Source organism: Cladophialophora immunda (assembly GCF_000835495.1).
Source record: "Cladophialophora immunda strain CBS 83496 unplaced genomic scaffold supercont1.39, whole genome shotgun sequence".
NCBI classification, from domain to species: domain Eukaryota; kingdom Fungi; phylum Ascomycota; class Eurotiomycetes; order Chaetothyriales; family Herpotrichiellaceae; genus Cladophialophora; species Cladophialophora immunda.
Genome location: NW_015622579.1, coordinates 1 through 10,080, shown reverse-complemented (window position 1 = coordinate 10,080; position 10,080 = coordinate 1). Strand labels below are relative to the sequence as shown.

Genomic DNA, 10,080 nt, shown 5'->3' with positions numbered 1-10,080 from the left:
GGGGGGGGGGGAACTCATGATAGCGTACGCTGCTAAAGAGTGTGCACTTCTAAGATCTACATTTAGAATAATAAGTGTGCACTCAGAGCGATGCCTGCGACCCCTACTGAGCGTATTCTCATGCGTAGTGCCAAATATTTCGCGGGCAGGCGGAGACGTGTAGCGCGAAAAATTACGGGCTAGCGCGTGTAGTGCGAAATGAAAACGCGTAGCGCCGAACGCGAGCCTTACAGCACAAGACTTGTTAAAGAAGTGTAATTATTGCATCTTTTAGCTCGTTCATGACTACCGAGAAGCGAATAACTTTATTGGAACAATGGGGGCTCAACGTTGTCAGTCCAGAGCAGGCATTGATATGCTGCCACTACCAGAACGCCTTGAGAATTGGTGCCGATTACGTGTTGCAGCATGTTGGATTGGCGAGGTCTGAGCAGAATTATGTATATTGGTCTGTCTGTCCGTGTTGTGCCTATTCTCAGGCAGTGTCTCCTCGTTTATATGCAACCTCTGGTCCTGCAAGACCCTCTTCTGACTCCTGCATGTCTGAGGCCTAGCCTGAGACGTTCCAGGAACGGCGATCTGTCTCAGTTTCAACACAGCATATCGCGACACATCAAAGCATTGAATCTATTAGTCGTGACCGCCTTGAACGACATCTTAAGGCCTTTACGCTTAACGACGTGTCACAGCTAATTCCGCGCAAAGATGGATCGCCCTGTGATCCGGCTTTAGACTCAGCCTGGCTACGCGTGTCGACATTGTTTCTTCTCCGGTCGGTCTCCCACCTCAAGCGAGCAAACCATTTTTCGGCACTTGTCGTCTCAGCATGGCATTTCCGAACGTCAGGGGACGCACCGCACACCTTCCATAAAAGGCAGCGGGCAAGTGAACTCGTCCCCTGAGGGACGCCTACCCCACCCCCCTCGAAACCGGTTTTCGGGCATAGTATCCCACGCGAGCTCTCTGTGGAGTTGCGCGCAGACCCATATTAGCACTGGGATCCCTGAGATCTGGTCAATAATGATTCTATTTAAGGCTATCCTAGCCAGTTCTCTCATAAGTCTTTGTAGTCTTGGGGCTCGCCCTTCTCCTTCTACACAGCGGGAGTGTTCGTGGCTACTGGCCGGTAGGCCGCGTGCTTTGCGTTTGCGAGTCGCGAGAGTATCTCAATCACTCTTTCGGTTCCGCTCTGGTAAGTCAGCGAACGAGCCAAGAATGCGAACCGAGAAAAATACCAGCCTCGTCACTACCCTCCTGCGCGGATAAAGACTTCGAAGCTATTCTGAAGAAGTCTCAAGGCTCCTTCCGCGAGGAGATAGTTCCCAAGGAGCCAACATAGACGAGGAGGGAGTTCATTCGAACGCCGCGTCCCAGGACCATATCGACCGGCTTGAACCCAAACTCAATCATCAAATCTCTCACCTCTGTGTGGCCCTCTCATCTTTCAAACCGTAATCCATCCGAGGCTATGACTCCAAGGCCATAATATAACGCCAAGTAAGGTTCGAGCGTTGCCTTCCTCATTTGATTGCTCTAATTCGTCCAGAGTGACTCCATCTAGAATGCCTTGAAGTTCAACCCTCAATCTCGACTCTTTGTGCACTTTAGGGAAGGCGTATGGAGACGTTGGAATGTTGAACACGCCAGCAGATCCCTGCAGCTCAGATGCGAGTTCTTTCCAGTCAGAGCCGCCTTCCACGAACAAAAAGCATTGCTTGCTGGTGGGCATTCTTCCAAGTCTTCTAACGGTTTCCTTTGTTTGACCAGCTTTTGTAATGAAGATCGTTCGGGTTCGATAGCAGGCATCGTGAGGGTATTCGCACATGTTTGGCTTGTTGAAAGCTTCGATTGCGCCCGACATGTAAAAGCCTCCGTACTCATCGATGGAATGGTAGATCGAACAAGTTGATTTACTGCTTGAGAGGTCGCTGACAGAGTCTGGGTGATGGTACACCGCTACTTGACAACCTCGGTGCATAAAATGTCCAGCCAGTGCTAATCCGGTCGCATCGAGGCCGATAATGGCTACTTTAGTATTGGCGGGGTCTTCGTCCGGATCGAGCAATAACAAGGATGGACGGCCTGTAATTGTTGTCATTTGGTGTTGTAGTACTGTATGTACTGTACCGCAGGTTGAAGGTGGAAACGATCAAGAGAAAGGAGTCAACAATTTTATCTTCTGTCTTGCTTATAGGGCGTCGACACGCAGGGTGAGTTCTTGAATCTTTTACGTGATTGCCAAGCGTGCCACCGTGGCCCCATCATGTTGGAAACGACTAGGGGCGGTCGGCTCCGCAGGACAATATCGGAGCTCCGCCCTCATTATTCACCCACCTCGTTGAATCATACAGTAACTGTCGTTTCCAAGCGCGTTGACCAGGCTGAAAAGGACGACACTTCGTGCACGACACAGCATGCCGTCCTTCGACGACTTCCATCTTCAAAGATTTTCTTTGCCGCTTACATCTCAGGCCTTGCTGAGGAGAGGGGAGATACAATACCTATACTAGCTTCGCGGGTTCGACGTGGGAGGTATATTCGTGCGGTGCGAGGCTATGTTGTGTTAAACTGGCCTAAGATTGAAGAGAAGAGAAGAACAAGGTCAGAGGACGGCGTCAAGATACGTGGTTTACTGCTGCCGTCTATTAAACGCTGGCAGTCCTTGAGAAAGCGACAGATTGATCGCAATCATATCGGTATACACCTTTCTAATGCATTCTGTTCAGTCGCGCTGTCTCAGGGCATCGACACTGCGCCATGCACCACGCATGCAATATAAGTGACGAAGATCGCTTACGATGTTTGCAGGTCTTTTCGCCTTCCATCGACAACCTACGGGCACGTCCTTACAATCCCTCGAACTTTTGATCCCGTCACCGCTGACTTTAAGTCATAGACTCTTTCGCGCGCGATCCTCCCCACACTGCGTCGCTTGGACATTAGCCTCGTTGTTATTTCCCACAACGGAAAGGGGACGACCACATGCCTCGCTGATGCTATCCTTTTTTCATTCATCGCACGGTCCAGCTGAATACGAGATAGAGCGCATCGGCACCGCCCTACCCGAACTGAAAAGTCTCACAAGATGTCTCGACTATGAAACGCTCGTTGACCTTGACTACCTCCCTAAACCACTTACCGGCCTTGAATTGGACCAGCTACAAGGGTCCTGGCAAGCACTCAATAGGCTCTCCCTTCTTCACACTTTGAAACTCAATCTTTGTTCCTCCCGGATGCGGCTACGGATTTCAACCTTAAATCGAGCGTTCAGTATCTTTTTATTGACAGCACTGAGCCCGTCAAGATTGATAGCGCATTGCCTCCTAGCTTCGTTGCTCTCTACAATTCACCACGCATCGATGTGACAAATTGGCAGCTGATAGGGAGTAGGAACGTCATCTTTAGTATGACTGTCTCCGCGCACAGAGAACGACTTTAGCCGAGCTTGCGCGTAAAGGACATCAGAAACCGACCCGCGGACCCACAGGTGAATATCCCTTCGGCATAGTAAGCTTGGAGAGTCCAACGAGTATCGTGTTTATAAACCCTTTACTCCGCAGCTTTTAACACACCGCCAGTCCCCCTCTTGAAGCCCATCTTAGTCTGGTATTACGCACGGAACTTGTAAATGTCGGGAGTGATCTCAAATGCTGGATTCACGGAGTTTAAGTACTCTGACGTGGCAAGGGTGGCTACATATCACGTGAATAGGCCCCAGCCGCATGTAGGGTTTATTACCACTTCATGCCCAACGCCTAATTGTCGTGGTGCATCGAATCCTTCTTTTGTTCTTACAAAAGAGCTCGAAACCGCATCGCTCACCATGGCACTGTCGACTTCCCTACATCCGTCTACCGAAGACCTTGTTCTGCGTCTCCAGTTCCTTGATCACTTCATCATATCTAACGTACCACGGGAAATCAGAGCTGCGTCATGGGCCGCGACATTCGACCGCCAAGTCGACTACACAAGAGACGGGTTGGGCTGCGTCACTGCCGTGCAGCCTCATGACCCATCCACAGAACCCATCATCTGGAGGTGGACAAAACGACTCTCTCATCAGCAGTCGAATCACGAGTATATTGACGATCTTCTTGGGGACCCATTATTTGAACGTTTCGGGCACCGGATCATCATCGATCAAATGTCGTCTGTTCTATCAGACTACTACCGACCTTGGCCTGGTGCGGAGTCGACGCGTGATTGGGCTGAGAACGTCGATGAAACCCCTTTTCGACTGCGAAGGCGCTTCGCCGTTCATGTGTCAACTAAGAAATTCTGGACACTAGAACACACAATACAACGATTCTCTGGTGCTGTGGCCTTGCGAGTTGACCGTGATTCTGCCGACAGGACACCAATACCACCCAAATACGTAAACGAAATAGTTGACGAGGGTCGGTTGCGATTGTTACAGATATTCGGGCCTTCTGTTGAAGACCTACAGGTACCTCCTCACTCTCACTTAAGCTTTCTTCGTCGCAGCTAATTGAGAGGTCTAGGCACTTTCTAGCGCCATCCCATCTACAGTTCGTCGCTTGGATATCGGCCTGGGGGATGGTCCAATTTGGAACGTGGGTGACTCTTTGGAACTAAGAGAATTCGTTGGGTTAAAAGGGTTGGTTAACATTGAGGACTTACGAATTCATCGTCTGAACCCTTGGCCGGAATTCTATCGCTTTCTTGCGGATTCGTGTCCAGATAAGCTTTCCACTCTGGAACTATCTTTTGATGTCCCGCACATTCCAGCTGAAGATGACATGCGTCTGCTCGGAGTGGCACTACCCGAATTGAAGAGTCTTACCCTGAGATGCCTGGATATATCGGACAAACCGACAGGGGGAACGTTCTCGCTGTCTTCGATCGGCCATTTACCCCGCCTGACCCACTTAACGGTTCTGGGCTACGAGTCGCTGGTTGATCTCGAGTGTCTCCCTACCTCACTTACCCACCTTGAATTGAGCCAGCTACAAGGGTCCTGGCAAGCACTCGGGAAACTCTCCCATCTCCATACTTTGAAAGTCAATCTTCATTCCCCCGCGGATGCGGTCATGGATCTCAACCACCTTAGTTCGAGTCTCCGGTATCTTTCGATTGACAGCACTGAGGTCGCTAAGGTCGATGGTGCACCATCTTCCGGCCTCGCAGCTCTCTATATCTCGCCACGTATCGACTTGACCCATAAGCAGCTAATGAGAAAGAGAGATATCCTTCTCAAAACCACGTATAATGGGGACTGGACGGACGACTTCAGCCGGGCTTGGGCGTTGAGTGAAATAAAGGAGATCAAAACCAGACTCGCGGACCTGCAGGTGGCTATCCCTCCGGCGTACGAAGATCAACATTCGGAAGCAAGGACAACGTATCTGGGAGATTTGAACAAGTATCGAATTCATGGATCTACCATTCCGCAGATTCGAAGTCCCGACCACCTCTCCATTTGAAGATATTCACTGTAGATGAAGCAGACGAGGACATAAGTAAAATCACTGCAATACTGGTTTAAAGGGGCGTTTGACTAAATTGAAGAGAATTCAGGCCGATAAGGGCTGCGCTAAGACATTCAAGCGCCGTTCATTTGTCCCGAATGTTGACATTATGACGCTTCTAGTCCAGGGCTTTAACTCTTTTGGCTCGGAGTTCTTGATGGGGCCTGTAGAACCCCTGTGGCCAATTCTTACCCAGAGGTTTCACATCACTATTGGCGGTTGGGCTCGGGGCAGGTCATGGGCGTGCGCGGTGCGGAATACGAACGACGTGGCTCTAGCTGGGAGTTGACATCGTATCGAATGGATGAGACCGTCGACCGAATGAGCCTGGAGTTTCGTTTGATAGGGCCTGCGTGCAATGGGTCGAGGGAAAGGAAGGGCTATCACGGCCAGCGGTATCATCTGTTATGTTGACCGATGCCGTGGTGAGAGTCGAGGGGAGGTAGCATGGTATGGAGCAGATCAAGTTAGGTTGCTCTTGTCGCTGCTGTGCATATTAGTATCTTCTGGGCGAATATCATTGTCAACACTCTTCTTTACGTGCGACAACTTGCGACCACGCACCTATGCTGTAGAGACATGCCTCTCTAGTATCATTGCCAATTGTCGGGCGAGTCCTCGATTTGAGTATTTTGTTTCTCTCTCAACCCCTCGACCCTATCTTTCATAAACACCACATAGGGCGATAGGCCGTGTATTTTGTATTCCTCCTCGTATAGTATCTGGCTTCAATTCCTTTACACGTAACGCCGGTTGACGTGCACGCTACCACCTTTGTGCAGTGGAATTGGTATCCATCACAGACCTGTTGTGGATCCCAATCCTTCTCTTCCAAAATGACAAGTTCTCTTGAGTTACTGAAGGACGTGGGTTCGACGCTCGTGGAGTTGAATTCTGTCTCCTGCGCGAGACAATCGGTTCGGGATGGATGAAGGTGACTGCCCCCGTTATAGGTCGCGGCAATACCTGACAATTGTGAATGACCCTGGAAAACGCCCTCAGAGGGCCATTGCAAATTGAATACTTCTCCCGACCCAGTAAAATCGGTCATGGCATCAATCAGGCCCTGATGATAGGGTCGGTACCAGTTGATGTTGAAGGAAGTGGAAGGTGTCCGTTCTCCAAGTCTCCTCATCCTCCGCAGGTGGAATGTATCTCAGCGTTGTCACTCTCCCCTGACGTACCTCCATTTTGTCTGGTTCAGGTTCAGCGTGTGGCATACGCGTTGGTTAGTGTTCCTGAGCCAAAAGCGATAGATCCAATAAACGGTCGCAGGACGCTTCCTGCGCCCTAGTTTGAATGTCCATCTCTTTCCCTCCCTTCTTGCCAACACTGCCCATGTTGTTTCTACTTCTCCCATCAGAAAATATGTTTCTCACTTCCAACTAGGACTGCTACAGCTAGTATCATTCGCTCGATATCTGATAATCCCACTCTTCTAACCATATCTCCGTCGGAGGGGCCGATGAAAACAACGAGGGGCTGGAGGTGTAGCGGGCGTGTCGCGGTCATGGCAATGACTTCCGTGCAAGGGACATTGACTCTCGATGTAACCACCGAATGTGGTGTTTGGGCTTGAGGGAAGCCGGTAAGGTTGTCAAACACAGGAGCTTTTTAGGTCGTGCGACACGCACAGCCCCGGGCTCGAGGGACATCTAGTCGATTGCCACTGCAGGCGCGCATGATGCGAGCAAACGCTATTTCACACGTTCAAAATTGCTCAAAATATCGAAAATCGCAGTCAGTCAGCAGTGTGGTTCTGACAAGAGCTGTGTAGGGCTGCATGCGCCCCAGCCAGCCTGCGGCTGAAGCTTTGAGGGCGGCAGACCAGCTTCGACTAATGCGGGTAGCGGGCGCTTGTCCGGCATAACCAGCCATCTCGATCTTAGCCTTTCGGCGGCGTAATTCGATGCTGATTCGAACACGAGATCTATCTATCCACCTTAGGGCTTAGGCAGCATATGCCATCGCTCCGGAGCCTCGACAAGGCTACACCTGCGTCGTCCAATAAATTGACGCCCAACGCTCAACGTCAAAGCAGCCTTTTCACTTCTAGGGATTCATGAAATTTATCAAGAAATTATCCAAAAGTGTCGCTCTAGGAGCACAGCTTTTCGCGGCGAAGACTGGAGCGAGAATCAGGTAAAGTAATCAAGTAATTCCAAACTGCTCTCCGCCACATCGCAAAGTTCTGATGCGTGGCACGAAGCAGCCCGTAGCTACGGCGGTGTCAAGGGATAGAAGACCCGTAGGACTCATTTTGCTCCGTGATGGTCAGAGAGTTCGAATCATCCCTCAGCCAGGGATCAATGCGATTCGTCCAGCGACAGGTCACGGGAACATTCCATTGGTTCTCTTGCCCTCGGAGAGATGAATGAGTTGCTGCTCTTAGATTTATTTAGAGACTAAAAGTATGGAAAATCCGGGGCGTTTTCAAAGTCTGACCAGTCTTTGCGGAATAATTTTACAATCGTTGGCGATAGCGGTGAGGGTCGCGCACACGTCTCTGTGTGTACAGGATCCCTTGACCGCGCAGACTGTCTTTTCCGGCTTGTGTCTTAAGATGGCCCACTCCCAGGACTTTCAGCCTGTTCGATTTTGCTCGGGGCAGGGCGACGGACTCCATCTTTCGGTCGCACGACTCCGTGCTTCCGAAAATGGAGTTGACAAGCGCTGCAGCGCCAGCCCGGTATTCCAAGAGTCACAATTGACCCTTTTCCATTCAGCGGTCGATCACAATCAACACACTCAACAGCCAACAGACGTCGCGGTTGTCGCTGATTTACGTTCCTCCATTTTTTATGCTTTCTGTAATATTTCAGACAAGAGCAGCATATTCGTTCAGCGCCCAACCGCCTTGTAGGTTTGTTTGGGCAACCAGACGGATTCGCGCACTTAGGCTTTTGATTTGCATCCTTGTCACGCCGATTTGCTTGGGAACGTTGAACCACCGCGAGAGGTCGCGGCTTCTTGTGCTGACCCCAGTATTGGTAACAGGCTCCACAGACCCGCCGTTCTTGAAGCCATTTACTGCTTGCCATCTCTGCCTCTGTTTGACAATCTCCACATGTAAAGGTCACGTCTGTATAATGCATCCCTCGTCCCTTTGGATCTCGCATCTCTCCATTATGCGCCCAAGCATATTGAGCACACTTCGAGCACAGTAGGCGCGAATCTTTCGTGGTCCACTCGGTCGTAGTATTAAAACCACATTTCTCGCAGCGGACATTGAGCCAGGGCATGCTACGCCTATCCCTCGGGACATTGGACTCGGCGGTGTGCTGTCCTTAGTCCCGACCTAGCAAATCAAGCTCCATTCGTTCCGATCCCAGCTTGTTCCGGGCTTCCTGTGTCGAAAGGTTTTCTGTACGTAGTTCAGGTTGAGCCTCGATCCGTCGAATGACGCAGCCGACGCAGTGGTATGCCATCAAACCCTCTTTCGTGGTCATTTTCTCTGCCCGTGTGACGCCCACCACTTGAAACGGCTTCCCACAACCAGGACAATCCTCGTTTGCAAGAAGTTTCGCTTTAATGTTGGTTCTAGTGGAACGAGGAGCAGGATCGCCGCATTTCCGATAGCGTTTGACGCAATTGCGGCAGTGGTACCGGTTTTTCCGGTAAGGAAGTCGTATGGCTGAATGTATTCGTTCGGCGGTAAATGATTTGTCACAACCTGGACAAGGTGTATCTTTGAGTTCCTTGAATTTGAGCGGGTTGCGGGGGTGAGCGTTTTTGGTATTGGAATCCTTGGTTGACGTTGCCGCCGACCGCAAGGTGGCAGATTGACTCTCCCCGGGCAGAACGTTGGTGCTGATTGTGTCTTCCACCGTGTCGGCACGGGCCACCCCGGAGCCAGGGACGTGCGTTGGATTTTGAATGGCGTATTCCTCATCGTCTGAACTCTCGCCCTCAGAGGGCTGATACTCCGAAGGTGCCTCGGATGATTCACAGTCGGCCTCACGTTGGGTCGACTCTAACTTCACCGGCGTGTCACGGTGAGAATGTGGCAGCCGCTCTCCCCCTTCTTCGTCGTAGTCCGCACGATCGTTTAAGGTCGATCCGGATTCGGGGACGCCATAGATCGGAAGATTGGAGGCATGGACGGACGCATCTGAGGGATCTTCCTCACGTTTGATGCAGCTGGAAACTATGTCGCGGTCCGGCTCGACTTTCATCCCACCGTCCGCGTGGGTTTTGGCCGAAATCGGCGGGTTGAGCTCGAAAGGTGTTGCGCGGTCGTCGGAGTTGGGAGGCTCTCCTTGGTCTGAAACGCTATTGACAGGCACAAATTCTTGGAGTAGCTCTCTTCCGAGGTTACTGAACGGCTCCCAGGTCCCTTCTGCCAAGGGATACCCCTTCCATTTTATGTAGTACACCGGCCTCTTTTGACCCTTCCATTCTCGTCCCTCGGCGACCACCCATTCTGGTTCGTATTCATCTTCATCTCGAGGAGGTGGGCGACTCACGTCGTCGCATAGCGGGACTGGACAGCGGAATCTGCGAAGAATGGTGATACCCTTTGGTCTTGAGAGATCGGCCATTGTTGCGGGACCTGTCAATTTTCCGAGTGAGTTACGCGCGCGATTTCTCT

The 10,080-nt window shown here is 51.2% G+C and overlaps 4 protein-coding genes across 7 annotated transcripts; 1 reads left to right on the top strand and 3 right to left on the bottom strand.

Moving 5' to 3' along the window:
- Positions 1-550: 550 nt before the first annotated feature.
- Positions 551-2,190, bottom strand: PV07_12650. 3 transcript variants are annotated; one of them, XM_016400194.1, is made up of 2 exons: positions 1,236-2,190; positions 551-1,189 (listed from the first exon to the last, which is right to left on the bottom strand). In XM_016400194.1, exon 1 carries the CDS (start codon positions 2,096-2,098, stop codon positions 1,445-1,447), a length of 654 nt encoding a protein of 217 aa, XP_016242162.1. In that variant the 5' UTR covers positions 2,099-2,190; the 3' UTR covers positions 551-1,189; positions 1,236-1,444. The 3 variants fall into 3 exon arrangements, with proteins under 3 accessions (XP_016242162.1, XP_016242163.1, XP_016242164.1); XM_016400195.1 differs by having other exon boundaries at positions 551-1,175; XM_016400196.1 differs by having other exon boundaries at positions 551-1,175; positions 1,423-2,190.
- Positions 2,191-3,790: 1,600 nt separating this feature from the next.
- On the top strand, positions 3,791-5,638 carry PV07_12649 (uncharacterized protein). Its single transcript, XM_016400193.1, has 2 exons — positions 3,791-4,447; positions 4,503-5,638. The coding sequence occupies exons 1-2, from the start codon at positions 3,824-3,826 to the stop codon at positions 5,442-5,444; spliced, it is 1,566 nt and encodes a 521-aa protein (XP_016242161.1). The 5' UTR covers positions 3,791-3,823; the 3' UTR covers positions 5,445-5,638.
- On the bottom strand, positions 5,373-7,279 carry PV07_12648. 2 transcript variants are annotated; one of them, XM_016400191.1, is made up of 2 exons: positions 6,054-7,279; positions 5,373-5,995 (listed from the first exon to the last, which is right to left on the bottom strand). In XM_016400191.1, exon 1 carries the CDS (start codon positions 6,622-6,624, stop codon positions 6,154-6,156), a length of 471 nt encoding a protein of 156 aa, XP_016242159.1. In that variant the 5' UTR covers positions 6,625-7,279; the 3' UTR covers positions 5,373-5,995; positions 6,054-6,153. The 2 variants fall into 2 exon arrangements, with proteins under 2 accessions (XP_016242159.1, XP_016242160.1); XM_016400192.1 differs by having other exon boundaries at positions 5,373-5,973.
- A 557-nt stretch (positions 7,280-7,836) lies between these two features.
- On the bottom strand, positions 7,837-10,053 carry PV07_12647 (uncharacterized protein; the record flags this gene model as incomplete). Its single annotated transcript, XM_016400190.1, has 1 exon — positions 7,837-10,053. A coding segment is annotated over one exon (1,277 nt), but the record flags the coding sequence as incomplete, so codon positions are not given.
- Positions 10,054-10,080: the final 27 nt, after the last annotated feature.